Raw genomic sequence first — 23,322 nt, forward strand, 5'->3', positions numbered from 1 at the left:
CAAACATCAGAATGGGGAAGAAATGTGATCTAAATGACTTCGACCATCAAATGAATGCTGATGCCAGACGAGGTGGTTCTCCTGGGATTTTCACCCACAACAGTCTCTAGAGATTATAGAGAATGGTGTGAAAAACAAAAAATGCCTTGTTTATGAGAGTGGTCAGAGGAGAATGGACAGACAGGTTCAAGCTGACAGGATGGTGACAGTAATTCAAGTCACACACATTACAACAGTGGTGTGCAGAAGAGCACATCTGCATGCACAACACATTGCGCCTTGAAGCAGATGAGCTACAGCAGCAGACAACCAATGGCCACAGAGTGCCCATCTCTTCTGAACGTGAAGATACACCTCTGGTGTCCATGGTTTGCTCTCAGAAAAATTAATTACTCTTAACTCTACCAAGCAGACTTAGGAACAGATTATTCTGGCCAAGATCCAATACCTTAACGTGTTCCTAGCAAGTGAATTTCCAGACCATTCCATAAAATTATCCCAACCATAGAACCCTACAGGACTACCTGAAGTATCCTTCTGTCCAGTAGGTCTGAGAACAGGAAATCCTCCCTGAAACAAGCCACCCAGAGGTGCTGCCATTCCACCCACAGACTCTGGAGCATTTCTACTCTTTGGTTCTATAGGAAAATATAAATAAGTGTACAAAATATAGTTAAAGTTATTTTACAGTGAACATGCCTGTCAACCTCCTTCAGTTTTATATCATTAGCCAAAATGTTATAGAAATACAATCCAATGGAAAACATTTTCAAATCATTTCCTTAAAACTTGATGCAGACAGTTTCAGATGTCATAGACATCATCTGAATTAAAAATGTAATATATTCAAATTTCTGATCACTGTTGGCTGGACAGCTTCTTTATTGGCAACATTGGCACACAAAATTACTATTTATGTTTGTCTGAAGCCAACATTATTGATTCTTTTTGACCCTGATGCTGGATGAATTTACCTCAATTAATTTTCATACTAAAATTTATCAGGATGTGATCTGGATTAGGGAGCACCTTTTATGACGATAGGTTGAGTGAGCTGGGGCTCTTCTCTTGCAGGGATACCAACCTGGGGTCAACGGACCCCTTGCTTAATGGTATTGGTCCATGGTATAAAAAAGGTTGGGAAATTTTGCTTTAGAGTGAAGGAGGACAGGAGGTAACTTGTTCGAGGCGTACAAGGTGATTAGAGGCCTAGATCGAGTGGAGAACCTGAGACGTTTCTTCAGGGCAGAACTGGCTAATACAAAGGGGTATAATCTGAAGGTGATTGGGCGTAAGTATAAGGGAGATGTCAGAGGTAAGTTTTTACACAGAGTGGTGGGTGCATGAATTACCTTGCCGGGGTTGGTGGTGAAAGCAGATACTTTAGGGGCATTTAAGGAACTCTTAGATAAACACATGGATGATAGAAAAATGAAGGGTCTTATAGGAGAGAAGGGATAGATTAATTTTCAAGTAGATTAAAAGGTCAGCACAATATGGTGGGCTGAAGGGCCTTCGTTGTGCTGTAACGTTCTATGTTCTAGGTTAAAATAGTCAAACTATTTATGTAAAACACTACAATCTTTACATTTTACCTGTAACTACATGTTGAGTGTTTTAAGTTGGTTTTACTGTTAAGCAGGATTGTGTATGACAATGTACAGAAGGTGTGACACTTACTGTCGATGACTGGGGCACTTCGGTCATTGACCTGTGTCACCTTTTTCAGTTGTATTCCCTTGTGGATATCTTCTAACAACGCGGATCGCCCTCGTGCTTCATCCCTGTGGTGTTTGGGAAGCTCTTCGTGAACCTGAAGGAAATAGAGCATCTTTTCATCATTCTTTTAAAAATTCACGCAATAAAGATATTCAAAACTTCAGAAACAATATCGATCTGTAAAATTATGAAAACTACAGATTCTCTGCCTTTTCTCCAACCAGGAAGTAATCTGCCTTACAGACAAGGTTTAGTTCTGGGGTCTTTAACTTACTCGTTCACAAGGCCGACATTTATTTTCCATCCCACCAACCAAATTCTATTCCAGAGGCAGGGAAGTATCAAGTACCTCATGTGTAGTCAACATCAGGTGAACAAAACAGTACAACACAGTACTGGCTCTTCAGCCTATAATGTTGAACCTACCCTTGCGTCTACTCCAAATATCAATCTAGTGCAGGAATTCCCAACCTTTTTTATGTCGTGGGCCTGTACCATTAACTGAGAGGTCCATGGACCCCAGGTCGGGAACCCCTGATCTAGTGCTTCGCTCCTACATTTTTCTATCATTCATGTGCCTATGTAAGGGTCTCTTAAATATCTCTAATATTCCTGCCTCTATCACCAACCCTGGCACTGCATACCATGGATCTATCATATTCTGTGTAATAAAACCTATTTCTGACACCCCTATCCTTTCCTCCAATCACCTTAAAATTATCCTTACTAGCTCTCTTACTATCTCTTCTTTCAGTTAGTCCTGACAAGGGGTCTCAGCCCGAAACGTCAACTGTACCTCTTCCTACAGATGCTGCCTGGCCTGCTGTGTTCACCAGCAACTTTGATGTGTGTTGCTTAAAACTATCCTCTCATTTTAGCCATTTTGGCTCTGGGAAAAATTCTCTGGCTATTCACTTGATCTATGCCTCTTATCATCTTGTACACCTCTATCAAATTGACTCTCATCCTTCTCCTCTCCCAACAGAAAAGCCACAGTTCACTCAACACATCCTCATGACCCGCTCTTTTATACAGGCACCATCCTGGTAAATAGCAGATACATATGACAGATTTCCCTTCCCTAAAAGATACAAGTGAGCCCAATGGATTTTAGTAACTGTACAGTAATTGATGGATCACTTTCACAGATTTTGTTTTTGAAATTCCACATTTATTTAATTTCAAATTGTATTCAATTTCTCTGGCTGCCATAGTGCTATTTAAACTGTCACGCACACATCATCTGGCACACCGGCAAAATAATCCTGCTTTGCAGACAAGTAGAGAAATGCCACTGTGTGACCTTAACTATTTGAAAGAGAGACGAACTGAAGGTTATGGGGAACTGCATCAGAGGAGTTAAGAACATGATCGTACTGTGAGTGTGCATGTGTTAGTGGGTGGCAGTGTGGAAAGGAGAACAAGCTAGTGGCTCTTTCTCCCTATTATTTTTATGTTTGCAATCAGCAGTCAACCTTTCACAAAATAATACTGCTATCTGTGTTCCCAGTTATCAATCTCCACTCTAAATATTGAGCAAAGGAAGAAGTCCCGAACTTCCACTCGACTGACTGCAGCAGTGGAATCCTCACGAAAAGTCCTTCTGTCGGCTAACCTAGAGCTTTCCCAAATTCAGCATCCAACTCCATTACAATAATTTATATCTCTTACGGATTACCCAGAGGATTTGCTTCTTGCAGCAATTAGTAAAATACCATCTTCCCCAGAAATGTACTGGTGCACTTCTACACCGCCATCACAAAGAGCATCCTCACATCAGCCATTACTGTCTGATTTGGTGTAGCATCCTCACCCAATACCTGTGGCAACTGCCAGGTCAGCAGAAAAGGTCACTGGCTGCAGACTACCTTCATTGCAAGTCGTGTACGTGTCCAGGACAAAGATGCAGGCCAGGAAAAATCACTGCAGTCTCTGCCCACCCTGCAAACTGCCTCTTCCAAAAACTCCCTTCTGGAAAGTGCTATAGGGCTATTAAAACAAATACTTCACACCATCTTAAAAGTTTCTTCCCCCAGGTAGTTAATCTGATCAACCATTCTAGTTGGCCCCACCCCCTTTATCTCTTACCATTATCCTGCACTACACTGTAAACACTATAAACCAATTTTATAAAGCTGTTTAAATTGTAATTACACAATAGTATTTATGCACATTGCATTCCATGTCCATACATTAACTTATAATGTTAATGTTTGTATATTTCTTTATAATGTTTCAGTGTTGTTTTTGTTGCACCTTGTGCCCTAACCAATGAACCACCGCAAATTACCAATACACAAGACCACAAGACCTGGGAGCAGAATTAAGGAACTTGGCCCACCAAATCTGATCTGCCATTCCATCATGGCTGATTTCTTATCCCTCTCAACACCATCCCCCTGCACTTCTCCCCACAACCTTTATTAATCAAGAACCTATTAACCTCCATTTTAAAAATAGCTAATGACGTGCCCTCCACAGCCGTCTGTGGCAATGAATTCCATAGTTTCACCACCCTCTGGCTAAAGAAACTCCTCCTCATTTCTGTTCTAAAGGGATATATTTACATGTAAATGAACATGGCAAATAAAGTTGAACCTTAAGAGTACACACCGACATGCAATGACATTTTCACTAGTACAGCTTGGGATCATGATCTGGAGCTGTCTGGAGGCTAGTTTCCGATAAATGTCTACAGGTGGGGAGCGACAGGACGGGCGTACACAAAAGATACAGGACATGTGTGGTAAACCATGTATATAGGTTGTAACTGGGTTACCTGTCTGGACAGGCCCCTCTGCTGACGGCTCCTGTGGCTCCTCCCACAGACCCCTGAATAAAGGCAATTGTGCCACTGCTCCTCCCTCAGTCCAGGACAGACGCAGCATGGACGAGGACCCATTTTACAGTTAATAAAAGCCTTTCAGTATTTACTGTACTTCCAGTCTTTTGGAGTAATTGATAGTGCATCAACATGGATGAGAACTAAATATATGACATTCGGAATCAGAATCAGGTTTACTATCACTGGAATATACTGTGACATTTGTTGTTTTGTGGAATTGCAATGTATATATTGCAGTGCATTGCAATACATAATAAAAAATTATAAATTACAATAAGAAATATAGATAGAAAATTAAATTAAATAAGTCATGCAAAAAGAGAGAGAAAAATAGTGAGGTACATCTGTTCAGAAATCTCATGGTGGAGGGGAAGAAGCAGTCCTTAAATGTTGAGCTTGTGTCTTCAGGCTCCTGATGGTAGCAATGAGAAGAGGGTATGTCCTAGGTAATGGGATCCTTGATGATAGACACTGCCTTTCTGAGGCATCGCCTTTTGAAGATGTCATCGATGCTTGGGAGCATAGTGCCCATGATGGCTAATTTTGCAACTTTCTGCAGCTGTTTCCAATCTTCAACAATGGCCCCTCCATAGCAGGCAGTGATGCAGCCAGTTAGAATGCTCTTCACCAACCAGTTAGAAGCAGCTAGTGGAAGACTCTAGAGAAAGACAAGTTGAAAGACGGGAAAGGAGAGACAGAGACTTGGAGGCACGAGAGGCCGTCAATGCTGAAATCGAGGTAATCAGCTGCTGTCGCACAACTCCACTTCTCCCTCCCCCCAGCTGACTCTATCTGCCGATCATCTCTCTCACCACCTAGTGCCAGCTCTCCCTCTCATCTCATTACACTGGCCTTCTCCCCTATACACTGCCAGTCTTGACCCAAAATGTTCTATCATCCCTCAGCCTCTATAGATGCTGGCTAACCCACCGAGTTCCTCCAGCAGATTTTTTTTCCCAGATTGCATCTACTGCTGTCTTTTATGTCAGATTCTCTTCCTTTCATCGCGGGCAATTTACAATTTATAGAATGAAACATACATCAATATATCATCACATTAAAAAGGGATGATTACAATTTGAGGAAAATCTGTGTTCTGAAAATGTAAGCTCAAATATTACTGCAATCAATATTCCCATAAACAGAAACTTAAAGAAGCATTATAAAGAGCTTCTTTATTTGTTACATATACATTGAAACACACAGTGCAATGTGTTATTTGCGTCAAATCAAATCAGTAGGATCGTGCTGGGCAACTCACAGGTATTGCCACGCTTCCGATGCCAACATAGCATGCCAGCAATCACTTACTCTAACTGTACATCTTTGGAATGTGGGAGGAAACCAGAGCACCCAGTCACAGGGAGAATGTACAAACTTCTGACAGACTGCAGTGGGAATCGAACCTCCAATCTTACAGCTGGCACTGTAAAGCGTTGTGCTAACCGTTATGTAGCTGTGCCACCCTCTTAATTATTGGATTTAATTATCCAACTAGAATTGCCACAGTCCTTTGAAAATAAGTGGAAAGAGCTCTGTGCTGGGAAGTTAATTGTGTAAATGAGAGTGTTACTCAATTTATTCCTTGCTTTCATCTATAATTTATAATTAATTGGTTTATTGCTTGAAAATGTTATTAAACAGCAGTTATTCTGGATATTCAAGGTTTAATTGAAACCATAAAAGTTCAAAAGCTGGTTTCTCAACACTAGAATGATTGATGACTGTGTGGAAACCCTGAGTGATTAGGTAAGTGTTCTTGAAAATCTTAAGTGTTTAATTGCTTCACTTACCTCTCTCACCATCCATCCATCCTCTAGACTGCTGTTCAAAAGCCTACATACATGTAATTGTTCAGTGAATTTTCCAGTAATTACAAAAAAGTTGCTTCTGTATTTTTCTAGAAACATATTTATTTAGCAATAGAGTGCAGAGTATGTCATCCTACCCTTTGAGCCACGCCATCCATAATCCCCCACTTTAACTCAAGCCTAATCATGGAACAATTTACAATGTGAGGAGATCCTGGAGTGCCCCAATTAACTATTTGAAGAGAGACAGAGAGACACATTCATCATTGATGGTTTGTTTGGAAAGGAGAGAGAGAGAGAGAGACGAAGATTAACAGTGGACTGTCACTTTAAGGCATTGGAAGTAACTTTGGATTTCTACTGAGCTTGGAGTTGGAGACAGCACCGAGCAGCTCGAAGGTTGCTATGGTGACCAAAGGCAGATTGTTGATATTTCTTCAAGGACTTGTTGCCTGCTTGCACTCCTTTACAGACAAAGGAGGGAGGGACTCTTTGAATGACAGGTGATGCTCAGCCCGGTGAAATAAATGAGAGGTCAGATGATACAGACCTCGGGACACATGATCTAGACACTGAATGAGCATTGTTGTGGCCGCAGAGAAAATGGGTTTTTGGAGGATCGATCAGGCGGATCGATCCAAATTGCTATTCCATCGGTGAAGAAGGGGTTGACTGGTGGGGAGTTGTCTATGTGTCCACCCTCGCCTGGGTGATAGCTCCACCACGGAAGACCGGTCCCCCTGGTTAAAGTCACAGTCGGTGACTTGTAAAGGATTTTGGAGGATGACGAGAAGATCAACCGCATCAGCTCACCTGAAGACTCAACTCACTGTCTCCCTCCCTCTCTTCATCACTACTCAACTAAATACCACGAACTGAACTGAACTTTACTCAACATCGTAAGACTGTATCTTTTTACCCCTAGACTTAAAGAAGCTTGGTTTTTCATACATGTATATTCCACACTTACTTTTATATATAATCATTGCTAACCTGTTTGATTTATCTACATTTATATTACTGTATTGCGTAGTTACTAATAAATATTAGTAGTTTATAGCAATACGAGACTCCAAAGTGTTTTCCATCTCTGCTGGTTCTTTATTCCCGTCACGGGGTACGTGACAACAATGACCAATTAACCTATCCACTGTGTCTTTGGACTGTGGGAGGAAACCCACTCATTCCACGGGGAGGACATGCAGAGACTTCTTTCAGAGCAGTGCCAGAATTGAACTCTGATCTCCATAAAGTCCCGAGCTGGAATAGCATTGCACTGACCATTATATTACAAAGGCTCTTAGCTTCATTAGCAGGTGTCATGCCAATTTTATTGGTTAAAATTGTTATCAATAGAATTTTGATTATCTCTAGTCTGAGTGTGAGAAGACCACAAATACTTTTTATAGTCTTGCCTTTCTCTTTGTTCTCTCAGTGTTTCTTTCTTCTTGTTCTTCTTTGCTCTTGTAGCACTTCAAAAACAATCATAAGTAACAAGTTTTCTGCCTTATTCTAGATTTTAGGAGAACCTTTAGATCACAAAAGAATCAGGATCCTGCACATCTTAGAATCAATAAAAATTATTCAACTGGAGAATTAAATGTTGACCATCAGTTAAATGGCATAAATCCTTAGTTGTACCACTGTATAATCTTGCTGATTAAGTATCTGCATAACAACCAAAATTGAAACATTTTTAAAAGTTTGTTAGTATACTCCAATTAAGATATTTATGACTTACAGCAAGTGAAGATGGCAGCGAAGGAGCCCCGGATGGAGGAGGAGGAGGAGGTGGTGGTGGCGGTGGTACTGGCATACCCTTGTCTGAAAAGAAATGAGTTCAAAGATTCAAAGTACATTTATTATCAAAGTACGTATGCAGTTGTGACAGAACAGGTTAGCAATGCTAATTCTCCCGCTAACCTTGCCCCTTTGCCCGGTTAGTCACCCCTCCTCGTTCTGTCCCTGGTCTAGTGTCCCCAGCAGTTCACACACTTTGACCCCCCGTTCTGCAATTCTTGGGAGTTCACCATTTACACACCCCAACAGTAAAACAATCACTAGCTTGGCTAATCAAAACAATCCCTTCAGCTAATGTTCTACTGGTTTATAACTCATAAAAATAAAGATTCTAGACACAGGCATTCCAAACAATTTCATCTATTTCCACTCACTGTTACATTGGTTTGTTGACAGCAGAACAGACACAAAAGACCTGAGGGACAGTTTGAGATGCCCTAATATAGTGCCTTGTTTAGTGGGAGCAGCAGCACTACACCCTACACAGGCAGATTTAAACTCTCAGTTTGGCTTTGCCAAGGGGTGTGGAGATTGGGTCTGGTGGTTGGTCAATAGTTAATATTGGAAAGTTAACGTCAAAGTGTGGCGTGGAGAAAGCCTCTGTATATTTGTAAATTTTTGGACATGCTTGTTTTCATTTGCCTATTAGTAAATACTTTTCTTGCACCTGCCACTAATTAAAACCCCCTGCATTAATGTGTTGTTACGGCTTACCATTTGTTTTTTCTCCAACTGGTGACCCTCGTCGGGCGCGCTGATAGCAAGGTGTGGCGGCAATATGAGATTTGTCTGCCCACAGACAGCCACACAACAAAGAAACACTATGGAACCCGTTTAAAGAAAATGTCAAAAACACCCAACGCACAGAAGAACAATTCGCGCAAACGGCAAAAAAAACAAGTGAAAAACACTCAGAACAAATTACATCAAACCACAGAGTCATTGAAAAAGCCCAGGAGCCTTTACAGCAATTTAATTCACTTGATTCCATAGGACTCGATAAAGATTAAGGTTAACTTTACTTGTCACATGTACATGGGAACATAGAGGGAAATGCTTTGTTTTATTTGTGTCAGATCAAATATGAGGACTGTGTTGAGCATGTGACACTGCAAGTGTCACCAAACTTTGTAGTGTTAGCATAGCACACACACAACTTACTAACCCTAACCCATACAGTATGTCATTGTCGTGGGAAACTAAAGCAACCAGAGGAAACGCCCAGAGTACAACTCCTTCCAGACAGTGGCAGAACCGAACCCAGACTGCTGGCACTGCAATAGCATTATACTAACCCCTACGGTACCGTGCTGGCCTTAATAATCTTCATTTGTCATCACAACTGATCAACAATGTTAAAATTTTGTGATAATGCTCCTACTAAAGGACAGAAAAATTAACAGTTTTAAATTAAACTGGTAATCGACAAATCCAAAACAACGGAAGGATTTCAAATAACATTAAGCATTTATGATGGTATCCAAACATCCCCAGAGAACTTCCTCGTGCCTTTTCTTGGACATAGATTCAAAATCTACAAAGACGAAGCAACATGCACAAAATGCTGGAGAAACTCAGCAGGTCAGGCAGCATTTATGGAAGTCAATGTTTCAGGCCAAGACCCGAAGGAAGGAAGAGGAAGCCAGAATAAAAAGGTGGGGTGGGGGAGAAAGGAGGGTGGCTGGAAGGTGATAAGTGAAGCCAGGTGGGTGGGAAACGTAATGGACTGGAGAAGAAGAAATCCGATAGGAGAGGAGAGTGGACCGTAGGAGAAAGGGAAGGAGGACGGGACTGAGGGGGGAAGACATGCTTTGCTTGCCCTACTTTTCAGCTGAAATTATAGGCTCAAATCTGTTGGTAGAAGAGGCACAAATCAAAATAATAATATCATTATAAATTCCAGTGAATGCTATTTTAACCGAATTATCTCTGATTGGTAATTAGGCATGATCTACATCACTTTCACAAATTTTTCCAGGATGTTGTTTCCAGTACCCTAATAATTCCTTGGCATTCCTCTTATCTTTGTTTTGTGGTTTCACTGGGAGCCTTTGCCAAATGAAGTCTTTCAATCACCAGCTGAGAATATCAGGATATATAGGGTACGGTTGGCGGTTCCTTCATTTCCTCCTTGGTGCCGATGGGTAATGTCCTGATTCTTGAAACTTGCTGCACAACAGCCAGAGACAAAAATAAACACATGCAAAAATACCAGCTTAAGCAATGAAAACCTTGAGGTATTTGCATTATCATTTCTACAAGTTATGTAATAATTTGGCACATCCTCACATATAGCACAATCTCTTTTCATATGATCCTTTCAGGCTCTTGACCCAACATGGGTAACTTCACTCACCTTAAATCTGAACTGACTCTACAACCTACAGACTCACTTCCACGGACTCCACAACTCTGGATTATTTATTTACTTTTTGTTATTATTTGCATGATTTATCTTATTTTACATATTGTTTATTTGTCAGTCTTTGTTATTTATAGTTTTTTTTCCATAGATTCTATTGTTTTTCTTTATCCTCATCTCCATTCTAAAGGAACGTCCCTCCAGTCTGAGGCAGTGTACTTTGGTCCTAGATTTCTCTAGTATTGTGATTGAAAGGCTATATGTCAATGAGGAAAAGGAGGGAACCAACTGCTCCCCTTCCTCAGATAACTTCTGTGGTCAGAAGTACAGGAATTGGAATAGTGACAAGTTTGTTTTGTATACTCTTCATATAGATCAATTCATTACACAGTGAGTGCACTTGGGCACAATGTAGAATGAAGTGTAACAGCTAGAGAAAGCGCAGTGCAGGTAACAATAAGTCAAGGTCAAAGTACATAAATGTTAGCATGTACAACTCTGTTATTTGTTTTCTTGTGGGCATACTCAGTCAATCCAAGAATCAGTGAAGAGCTGCACCCAACAGGAGAGAGTGAGAGTTCTGAGGCTCCTGGTACCTTCTTCCTGAAGGCAGCCATGACCTGGGTGGTGGGGGTCCCTGATGATGGATGCTGTTTCGATAATGGATGGAAATATGTATATGTTACTTATACTACACTGAGATTCATTTTCTTGCAGAAAGATCAAAATAATGTGTGGTCAAGTGTCCATCTTATCATGCTAGGAAATCATTTCATAGTCTTATAACAGTGGAGTAGAAACTAGCCACAGGGTGGTGAAGTTGTGGAATTCATTGCCACAGACAGCTGTGGAGTCCAAGTCGTTGGGTATATTTAAAGCGGAGGTTTATATGTTCCTGGTTCTTCTGGGCATCAAAGGTTATGAGGAGAAGGCAGAGAATCGGGTTCAGATGGATAATAAATGGCAGATCAGACTTGAGAGGCCAAATGGCCTAATTCTGCTCCTATGTCTTGTGTTCTTGTGTTTTCCTGTAAATACCTACAGGAAAATGAATCAAAAGGTAGCATATGGCGACACATGTGCACTTTGATAATAAATTTTCTTTGAATATTGCCTTGACTTTGGAGAGTGAAATGAGGTATTATCAGGAAGGCAGACACTTAAAGACCAAGCTACAAGTCATTGCTAACTCCTTGTAGGGCGATAAATCAAATATTTGCATATCGGAGATCCTCTTCCAACTCCAAACCTTGTACAGTACTGCACTGTTCTGTCACAGTAAAGTTTTAAACTTCCACGTTGTGTCTGTGAACAACAACATATCAATTAAATAAAAGCAAGTAAATGGGAGGTGGCTTTAACCGGTGTAAATGAGAGAGAGAGAGAGAGAGAGAGAGAGAGAGAACAATGCACATGCATAGACAACAGCGCACGCGCAGACAATAGATCAATACGTGGTGCTAAGTGGGGGGGGGGGTTATTGCACCAAAAGAAATAGATCCGTACATTAGACTTCCTCCCCCTTTAGATTAAAGCAACATAAAATTGTATGTGTACATAACATTCAATTTCCCTTTCACAAACCTATATTCCAAACATAAATGCTTTCACAATAACAATCCACAGATAACTTCACAGTTCTAAAGGTTCAGTCTTTTGGGTGGTGCTCTGTTCCTTTCAGGATAGAGCCTCTAGAGCTGCGGAGTGGCATCAGGTTTGGCAGGTGTCTTGTCTAAAACAACATTCTTGGTTTCTGGTGTCACATTGCTGTCAGTGACATCATCACTGAGAGGCAAGTCCTGTGACTGTAATGTATCCGTCTTGTTGGATGAAGTCAACTCAGGTGTGTTCTTCAGTTGAGCATCCAGTATCCAGTCCACATGATGTCCCCATGTCTGATCTCCAAAATCCAATGTGTATGTCAGTGGTCCAGGTGTCCATTTGTCTTCTTGGTAATCACGTACTAGGACTTCCTGTCCAATCTCAAAGCTCCTTGCTGCTTCATTTGGCAACTGGCTGCAGTGTTTATTCTGTACTTCCCTCCAGAAGTCTCGTTTCAGGAGGTCTATGTGAGATCTCAGATTCCTGCTCATGAACAACATAGTGGGTGTTTGATTTGTTGTTGCATGAACAGAATCCCAATACACAAAAAGGAAGTTGTCCACGTTGTGCTGTAGAGGAATGTCCTCTTTGTCCATTGCTGGGTGATGGGGAGCTGACTTGAAATGCCCGATACTGTTATTCTTCATGAACAGTTGGAATTCTATTAACATGTATTGTGATCCGTTGTCACTCACAATTGGTTCTGAAGAGCCATTTCTGGCCAAGATGGTCCTCGGGGCAGAGACAGTCTTTGCTGAGATGGTTGACTTCAATCAACTGTCAACTTCGGCCTCTTCAAATGAGCATCCACAGCAATCAGGAACATGGAGTCCATGAAAGGCCCAACAAAGTCAATATGTACTCTTTGCCATGGTGAAGATACCCACTCCCATGGGTGTAACGGTGCCTGTGGGGGTGCATTTTGAACTCTTTGGGATCCCAAGCAGTTTTAGGCCAAGTTTCCAATCTATTTCTCCATTCCTGGCCACCACACATGGCTCTGGGCTAGACTCTTCATCTTGACTGTACCCAGGTGACCTTCATGCAGATTATCTAACACTCTGGTGTGCAGTTTAGAGGGAACCACAACACGAGATCCACACATCAGTGTCCTTTGACATATTGACAGTTGGTCTCATCTTGCTGAGAACTCTGAAAACATAGGGTTACCACGAGCTGGCCAACCTTGCATGGTGATTTCATAGACTTTTGACAAGTTTGGGTCATTCCTTGTTTCCCTTTGTATTTCGGAATTTGTTACCGGCAACTGGTCCACCAATGTGGTGTGGAACACTTCTGTTGGGTCACAGTATGAAGACTGTATATGTTGCCAATACTGGAAGATATGACAAGCTATCACTGTTGGTACCCTTAAGCTCTATGTCATAAGAGTGGGCTCCTAGGAACAGTGCCCAACACTGCAACCGGGCAGCAGTCATCCCTGGAATTCCTGTTCCTGGGATTGAAAAGGGACACAGGGGTCTAGAGATCTGTCACTAGCATAAATTTTTGTCCATGGTGGCAGTGGCAGAACTTCTTTATTCCTGATACTAGAATGAGGACCACTCAGTCAATCTGTGCGTAGTTGCGTTCGGCGCTCGTCAATGATTATGAAGCAAACAGAATCAGGCGTTCAGATCCATCTTTCATTCAGTGTGACAAAATGGCTCCAATATCACAAGGGGATGCATTGCACGCCAGTCTGATAGGCAGCGGTTGGTCAAAATAGATGAGCAGTTTATCTGATGTTATTAGTCTCTGTTTTCTTGAATGCTCTTTCCGATCTTTCTGACCATTCTCACTTTGCTCCTGTCTGTAACAGTACGTTCAGCACTGTAGAAATGTTTGGGACAAACTGGTGGTAATAGTTTACAAGGCCCAGGTATGACCTCAGTTGTGACACATTTTTCAGTTTGGGTGCCTGAAGCACTGTTTTACTCTTGTGACTTATGCAAGCCATGCTTGTCAATGACATGTCCACAATATGAGATTTTATTCTTGGAAAAAAGCTCACATTGCTCTCTCTTTGCACTCAGACCACACTCACTCAGCCTGGTAGGCACTTTACCAAGGTTCAGCAGGTGCTCATCCTCATTTTTGCCTGTCATCAAGGTAACATTGTGTTCCTTATATATTTTGGAGCACAAGGTCCATTGTTCTTTGCCAAATTTCTGGAGATGACATGATTCCAAAGATGAGATGGTTATACCGGAACAATCCCTTGTGAGTGTTGATTGTAAGGAAATTCCTGCTTGACTCCTCAATCTCCATTTGCAGATAGGCCTGTGACAATTCAATCTTTTGAAAACCTCTCCCCGCATGCCAAAGATGCAAAAATGTCTTCTATTCATGGCGGGGATAACTGCACAATACGCAACACCGGCTCATCTTGAAATCCCCTCATATGTGAACGGCTCTAGCCTCCCCTTTCTTGATCATCGGGACAATGGACATGGCCCAAACGCTCCACTCAACCTTGGAGAGAATTCCAGATGCCTCCAAGCTGTAAAGTTCAGCATCCACTTTAGGACATAATACGCAAGGCACTGGACCCGCTTTATAGAACCACAAACAAGAGAAAATCTGCAGATGCTGGAAATCTCAACAACACACACAAAATGCTGGAGGAACTCAGCAGGCCAGGAGGCACCTATGCAAAAAATTACAGTCAATGTTTCAGGCTGAAATGCTTTATGGAATCTTGGTGTTGCTGTTTCATCCAGTTCAATTCTGACCTTCATGCCTTTGACTTTACCAATCCCCTTCTCAAAACACCTTCCCTTTAGCGTTAAGCAGCTGTGCCGGTCTCTGGTTACTGCTACCATTTGGGCTGCCCTTGACTGTTGATGTCACACTGAGAGCTTTGATTGAGTTTCAGCCTAGTTGGATTTTTCTCATTCACGTCCAAAAAGTGCTGGCCCTCCACTTTTCAGATAAAGTTCTAACTGTTGTGTTTGGCCTCCATACATCACATTTACTTTCAGTTTGCCTTTGGGGGACACTTCTTCAGCTCTGTAAGTCTTTAGTATCACTGAGTTCTTCTCAAATGGTATTTAGAAAACAGTATGTTGTCATCAGCCTCTGGAGTTATGGACAAAACTAACCCTGCATCCAGCTCCATTTTCAGTTTTACACTGGACAAATCTATTGTAATCCAGATGATTTTGTGATCTGCTTAAGTTATACTATGCAGTTCTACACATGACAATTCACCTTTGTCAGACTATGTTGCCTGATTCTGTTTTACATTCGGTACCTTTATGCATTTTCTTAGTTTTGAGTTTGAAACTTTTCACTTAGTTGTGCTTTTTGTCTGTGTTGCACACTCTCTCTATGTGACCTTGTCTGCGACACTTTCTGCACACTTTTTCCTTGAACCAACAGTCATTTGTATCGTGGGAGGATTTGCCACATTGATAAAATTCTTGGCTTTTTGCAATGTTCAGGGACATTTTGTATAATTCACATTCTAACCTCCCTTTCTGCAGTTCTGCTGCATCCTTTGCTGCAGTCTCTATCAATATTACAATGGTCAAAGCCTGTTCTGTAGGGTCTCTTTCGGGCAATAGCCTCTTTTGAGTGGTTTGACTATGCATGCCACGTACAAGTTTGTCCCCAATGCATCAACAAGTCCATCTCTAAATTCACAGTACTGAAAAAGTTTGCGCAGTTCTCAAAGTAATCAGGGAAGCTTTCATCTTTTAACTGGTTTCTTTTGTAAAATCTAAATCTCTCAGCTATTGCCGGTGGTTTAGGGCTCAAGTGATTTTGTAAGATTATAACAATTTCATTGAACGCCTTGCTTTCTGGCTTTTCAGGAGTTACTAAATTGCTTTAGAGACGGTATGTCCCTGCACCCATTAAGCTAAGAAGCATATGGGGCCTTCCTCTGCTCCTCCACATTGTTCACATCACAATACGGTTCAACCCTCTCCATACACGACTTCATTAGCACTATCAAATTCATCAACTTTCCTGATTGAAGCCACTGCCATGTAATTTTCACATTCAATTCAGTGCGTCTTTCCCTATGACTTACGCACAGGTCCTCCGGCTTTCTTGTGCTGTTTAATTGTCGCTGTTTCGTCCCTTATCTGTCGGTGCAGTTCATGATATTTTCTGGCATTCAGGTTCGTACTCATCGCTAATTTGTTGTGTCTGTGTATGACTACGTATCAATTAAATTAAAGCGCGCACATGGGAGATGGCTTTAACTGGTCTATTCACGTTGCAGAGAGAGAGAACAATGCGCATGTGTAGATGACGGCTTAAGCACAGACAACAGATCAATATGTAGTGCTGGGGTGTGTGGTCAGTGCACTAAAGGAAATCGATCCATATATTACATGTGATACACTGTATGGAAAAAGATGGCTCCAGCAAGCGACGCGACTAACAGCGACATCCAGATGGTTCACGAAACACTACGTCTTTTATGCCTTTTTCTTTCAAATGTGGTTCTGCTTCTGTCGGAACCAATGATCTACATTTTGGTAGTGCATTTTTGGGCTGTTTGAACGATCTGGTTGTCTCCTAGGATGTTCTGTGAGGTGTCGAGCAAAGTCTGCGGCCTTGAGGCCAAGAGGCCTAGAGACGGGGTGCAGCCTTAAGATCGACTCTATTTCCCACTAATTGAAGCTTTGAAGAAGATCAAAATCATCAAGGCTAGAGCAGAAGGTGAATGGGTGTTCAGCGCTGCCTACCTGCTATTTTGGGAGAGCTTTTAAAAATTGGGATGGCCTGCAGATAATGAATAACACAGCACTAGACTGAACTGAATATGCCTGGGTTCTTTTGATTTTGTGATTTATGTCCTGTGTTTTTCACTAATTTTTTTGCTGCTTGCATGATTTGGGGTTTTTTTTGTGCATGGGGGGTGGGGTTTGACTATCTTGTTTGAATAGTCACCATGGTTTTCTTTGTTTCGTGACTGTCCGTAGGAAGATAAATCTCAGGCCTGTATACTGCATACATACTTCAATAATAAATATACTTTGAATCTTTGAATCTTGAATTAAAGTGTATAGGACTTCTTCCAATCAGGATCACCAGTGGAAACTGTATGTCCACTGACTATTGTTATTATTATGATCCATTTTAAATGATTGTTCACATCAGTTCTAATTCTCCTTAGAAGAATAATAAACAGCAGTTGTGGGAAAATAGGGATGAAAAGTCATAGTAAAAATATATTTATTTAAAGAAATAATAAGATGAAGGGAAATTCTGAAATGCACCTGTTGTTCTGAGGGTAGTTTTACATAAACCAACTGGATCTGGCACAGCTGACAAGCAGCTGCTTTCTGTCAATGCTTGTAATTGATTTGGGTGACACATTACGCAAATGTGTATATTGCGGCTTTATTTTCTTATAACACACACAGTTGTTTTAAAAACTACACTGCATGCCAAACACCGTGCTGCTGCCGAACTAGAAAGTTCCCCTTGGAGCTGCAATTATCATTTTTTAGCCAAGCAGATATATTTGGAAAGTCGATCCATTTTAATAGAGATTAACAAGCAGAGTTTCTTTTTCATAGATTTTTATTTGGCATTGCAAGAATTAGACTAAAATGGTAGCAATTCTAATTGTTTCAGCATTTTCAATATTATAAGATAAGATTAGCTTTGTTTGTCACATGTACGTCGAAACATGCAGCGAAATGCGTCACTTGTGTCAAATCAAATCAGCGAGGGTTGTGCTGTGCAGCCCTCAAAAAAAAAAGATTCAAAATATCTACATAGAATACAACTCTGACTTTCGTCCTCTTGCAGGGAACCACAAAAGAAACACTGTAGAGCCCATTTCCGGGAAAACAACAAACACCCAATGCACAATAAAAAGGACAAGTAGCACGAACAGCAAAAAATGAGCGAATAGCACATAGGAAATCAATCAAACCAGTAGCATTGAGCTTAGTTCAGCAAAAGAAAACAGTACCAACAGCTCACCAATCCTAACTGTACATTTTTGGAACGTGGGAGGAAACTGGAGCACCTGGAGGATCCCATATAGTCACAGGGAGAATCTATAAACTTCTTGCAAACAGCAGTAGGAATTGAACCTCAATCTTACAGCATAGCGCTAACTACTATGCTATCATTTGTAATCCAGGGAGCGGGAAGCGCAGAATCAAATATCGCTGTGATGATTGTTCGTTCTAGCATCAATTGTTTGGCGACAATAAAGTATAAAGTATCATGCTGCCCTTTCAGTATTTGTAGAAAGGGAGGAAGCAACTGGTCTTTAGACATTAGTATTCTTCAAAGATATAAGATTATTAAGGGATTGGACATGCTAGAGGCAGGAAACATGTTCCCGATGTTGGGGGAGTCCAGAACCAGAGGCCACAGTTTAAGAATAAGGGGTAGACCATTTAGAACGGAGTTGAGGAACAACTTTTTCACACAGAGGGTTGTGGTTCTGTGGAATGCTCTGCCTCAGAAGGCAGTGGAGGCCAATTCTCTGGATTCTTTCAAGAAAGAGTTAGATAGAGCTCTTAAAGATAGCGGAGTCAAGGGTTATGGGGAAAAGGCAGGAAAAGGGTACTGATTGTGGATGATCAGCCATGATCACAGTGAATGGCGGTGCTGGCTCAAAGGGCTGAATGGCTTACTCCTGCACCTATTGTCTATTGTCTAAAGCAAAGATCGGGTGTAAATAAATCAGGATATTGAGTACAGGAGTTGGGATATTATATTGAAGTTGTATAAGATGCTGGTGAGGCTGAGTTTGAAGTATTACATGCAGTTCTGGTTACCAACTTAAAGGAAAGATGTCAATAAGATTGAAAGTATACAGAGAAAGTTAGCAAGGATGTTGGTTGGACTTGAGGACTCAAGTTATAGGGCAAGGTTGAATAGGTTAGCACTTTGTTCTCTAGAAACTAGGAGAATGAGGGGAGATTTGATGGAGGTATATAAAATTATGAGGGGCATAGACAGGGTAAATGCAAGTCTGAAATGGACTGAGACTAGAACTAGAGGTCATGAGTTAAGGGTAAAGGTCAAATGTTTAAGGGGGAACCTGACATGGAGCTTCTTCACTCAGAGGATGGTGAGAATGTGGAATGAGCTGTCAACATTTAAGAGAAATTGGGATAGGTACATGGATGGGAGAGTTATGGACAGCTAGGGTCCAGATACGAGACACTGGAACTAGGCAGAATAATAGTTTGGCACAGACTGGATGGCCAAAGGGTCATTCTTTGTTGTAGAAATGTCGTCTATGATTTCTGAGTACAGCAGAAACACAATGGCAGAGATGCTAGAATAACAATCTCTGGCAGCTGTGGAATTTAAATTCTTTTAATGATTAGTTTTAGTAATGATGGCCACAAAAACAATTGGTTTCTTGCTAAAACATTTGATTCATGACTGACCTTCACAGGGGGAGTTTCAAATGTTCATCCGATATGGTTTCTATCAGGGGTTCCTAAGCAGAGGTCTACGGACCCCTCGATTAATGGTAGGGGTCCATAGCATAAAATAGGTTGGGAACCCCTGGTCTATATGAAAGTCCAGGCCCACTCTAATTGATTGACCCAAGTGCCCTCTGAAATGGCCATCTTGATATTGGGTGGCTCACCATGACCTTTACAAGGACAATCAGCTATGGACAAATCCTGTGCATGTCATCAACACCTGCATTCTGAAATATGAATAACTTAAATAAATAAAAATCATGTTATATTTTAATTTCCCAGACTTGTATTCGTAGGGTAAGAGTTTCAGAAACAGATATATTATCACTGACATTTGTTTGGTGGCAGCAGTAGAGTTAAGACCGAAATTACTGTAACTCACTAACATAAATAGTGCAAAAGACAAGTAATGAGGTACTGTACATGAACCATTCAGAAATCTGGTGGCAGAGGGCAAGAAGCCGTTCATAAAGTGTTGAGTATGAGCTTTCAGTCCCCTGATGGTAGTAATGAGAAGTGGGCATGCCCAGGATGGTGAGAATCATTAATGATGGATGCCTCCTTCTTTGGGCACCAACCTTAGCAGTGGGGAAGGTTGTACTCCTGATTGGCCGAATCTATAATCCTCTCAGCCTCGTGCGATCCTATGCATTGGAGGCTCCATACCGGACTGTGATGTTACCAGTCAGAATGCTCTCCACCACACATCCACAGATACTTGCTAGAGTACTTGGTGACATAGGAAATCCCTCCAACTCCTAATGAAGTACAACTGCTGGTGCACCTTCTTTGTGACTGTGTTTTTCCCCAGTTGGTGAAGTGTGTCCAATTCTTTCATCTAAACATTTCTAAAAGGAATTCCCATTGGAAGATGTTTCCCAGTGCCAATGCAATCTAAAATGATCCAGTGAAAACCAGTGAATGCCTGCACATTATTAGTGGCTGTAGTTTAGCAAATGCTATTATCAGATAATTAAAATAATCAAAGTCAAAGAAAATTTATTGTCAAAGTACTTATATGTCACCATATACGTACTACCTTGAGAGAATCTTTAATGCGGACACTCACAGGAGAAAGAATGTCACAACAGAATCAATCAAAAACTGCTCACAGAGGAAGACAGACAAACAACCAATGTGCAAAATTGCACAGATAGAAAAAGAACAACAAAATAATAATAATAAATAATAATGAGAACCTGAGTTGTAGAGTCCTTGCAAGCGAGTCCATTGGTTGTGGAATTCGTTATCTATTTATATACACACATTCTTTTTCTCTCTCTCCTTCTTCTCCCTCTGTCCCTCTGACTATACCCCTTGCCCACCCTTTGGGCTTCCCCCCTCCCCCTTTCTTTCTCCCTGGGCCTCCTGACCCATGATCCTCTCATATCCCTTTTGCCAATCAACTGTCCAACTCTTGGCTCCATCCCTCCCCCTCCTGTCTTCTCCTATCATTTTGGATCTCCCCCTCCCCCTCCCACTTTCAAATCTCTTACTAGCTTTTCTTTCAGTTAGTCCTGACGAAGGGTCTCGGCCCGAAACGTCGACTTGTACCTCTTCCTGTAGATGCTGCCTGGCCTGCTGCGTTCACCAGCAACTTTTATGTGGGTTGGTTGTGGAATTAGTTCAGTTCATTACATAATTCAAATAATCAAAGTAAATTTATTATTGAAGTACATATTTGCCACTATATACTACCTTGCAGACCTTTACAGGAAAATAATAAACAAAATTTATGAAATATATACATCAACAAAACTTGACAAATAATGTGCGTAAGACAAATTGTGAAATATATATAAATATATGTGTACATACATACATATATGAGAACATGAGTTATAAAGTCCTTGAAAGTGTGTTCATAGGTTGTGGAATCAGTTCAGAGTTGAGGTGAGTGAAATTATCCACGCTGGTTCAGGAGCCTAGTGGTTGTAGGATTATAAGGAACCAGAGACACTGGGGTAAACTATAGATTCCATGCATGGGGAATATCAGACCCTGGGTCACTCTCTGTTGTAGAAACGAAGAAACGATGAATCCAGCCATCTTCGCACCAACAGCAACTGGATGAAAGTCCATTGAGCCGTGAGGCGATCAGATCATCTCATCTACTAAAGGCATGCGTTCTGCTTAGAAGGGACGTACCAGGAGGGAGATCAGTGGGGTGGGACAAGTGGAAAGTGGAAATTGGGTGGGGGGGAGGGGAAACATGTGTCTGGTGGTAGGATTCCGTAGGAGATGGCTGAAAGTATGGAGAATTATGTGTTGGACACAGAAGCTAGTGGGGTGGCAGGTGGATGGGGTGAGAGCATATGTGTTGCACCTGCCCCTAGACCTCCTCCCTCCTCCCTCACTACCATTCAGGGCCACAAAACAGTCCTTCCAGGTGGGGTGATACATCACCTGTGCTTACAGTGTGGCCTCCGATATATCTGGGAGACCCAACGTAAAAAGACAGCCTGCTTCACCGAGAACCTTCGCACCATCCGCCAGATAAAGCGTGATCTCCCGATGGCCGCCCATTTCAATTCCACTTCTCACTCTGATTCTGACATGTCAGTCCATGGCCTCCTCTACTGCCCCAATAAGGCCACACTCAGGTTGGAGGAGCAACACCTTATATTCCATTTGGGTAGCCTCCAACCTGATGGCATGAACATCAATTTCTCGAACTTCTGATAATTGCCTCCCCCTCACCATTCCCCATTGCTGTTTTACTCTCTCACCTCATCTCATTACCTACCCATCACCTCCCTCTGGTGCTCCTCCTCCTTTTCTTTCTTCCATGGACTTCTGTCCTCTCCTATCAGAATCCCCCTTCTCTAGCGCTTTATGTCTTTCATCAACTAATTTCCCTGCTCTTTACTTCACCCGTCCCCCCCTCACAGTTTCAACTATCACCTACCACCTTGTACTTCTTCCTCCCCTCCCCCCCACCTTCTTTTTCTGACTTCCCATCTTTTTTCTCCAGTCCTGATGAAAGCTCTTGGCCCAAAACATCGACTGTTTACTCTTTTCCATAGAGTTCCTCCAGTGTGTGTTGTTTTGGATTTCTAGCATCTCCAGATTTTCTCATGTTTGTGATAGGAAGCATCCTCACCACATCCACTCTATCGAAGCCTTTCAGTAAACACAAAATACTCTGCAGGTGCTGGGGTCAAAGCAACACTCACGACTCGCTGGATGTGAGTCCTTCCAGTGTGTTGTGAGTGAAGCCTTTCAATATTCTTTTGATTTCAATGATAAACCCCCCCCACTCTTCTAAACTCCAGTGAGTACAGGCTCAGAGCTATCAAATGCTCCTCCTATGTTAATCCTTTCATTCCGGGGATCATTCTCGTGAACCTCTGGGCCATCTCCAATGCCAGCACATCTCTTCTTAGACAAGGAGCCAAAACTGTTCAGAATACTCCAAATGAGGTCTAACTAATGCCTTATAAAGCCCTTAGCATTACATCCTTGCTTTTGTATACCAGTCCTCTCAAAATGAATGCTAAAATTGCATTTGCTTCCTTACTACTTACTTTCAGTCTTTATATAATTTTTTATCTTAGTGGCTAGCTTACCTCCTTTTCTCTCCTTACAGCATTTTTTAGTTGCATTGTTTAAAAGCTTCCCTATCCTCTAACTTTCCACTAATTTTTGCTATATTATATGCTCTCTCTCATTCTTTTATGCTGTCTTTGACATCCCTTGTTAGCCATGGCTGTCTCATCCTCCATTCAGAATACTACTTCATCATAGGGATGTATCTAT

The 23,322-nt window shown here is 41.6% G+C and overlaps 1 protein-coding gene across 5 annotated transcripts in view; it reads right to left on the reverse strand.

Annotated features, from left to right (window-relative positions):
- wipf3 (WAS/WASL interacting protein family member 3) overlaps positions 1–23,322 on the reverse strand; it is a 57,371-nt gene that overhangs the window by 11,518 nt on the left and 22,531 nt on the right. For 2 of the 5 annotated variants that reach the window (XM_072282998.1, XM_072282995.1), the window contains exons 2-4: positions 8,117–8,199; positions 1,681–1,813; positions 525–638 (exon numbers count right to left, since the gene is read on the reverse strand). In XM_072282998.1, coding sequence (XP_072139099.1) covers positions 525–638; positions 1,681–1,813; positions 8,117–8,191 — 322 coding nt within the window. In that variant the 5' untranslated portion in view covers positions 8,192–8,199. Of the gene's footprint in view, positions 1–524; positions 639–1,680; positions 1,814–8,116; positions 8,200–8,889; positions 8,997–10,170; positions 10,345–23,322 lie in introns of all 5 variants that reach the window. The other 3 variants (XM_072282997.1, XM_072282996.1, XM_072282999.1) reach the window with 3 other exon arrangements.

This window comes from Mobula birostris, chromosome 19 (assembly GCF_030028105.1).
Source record: "Mobula birostris isolate sMobBir1 chromosome 19, sMobBir1.hap1, whole genome shotgun sequence".
NCBI lineage: Eukaryota > Metazoa > Chordata > Chondrichthyes > Myliobatiformes > Myliobatidae > Mobula > Mobula birostris.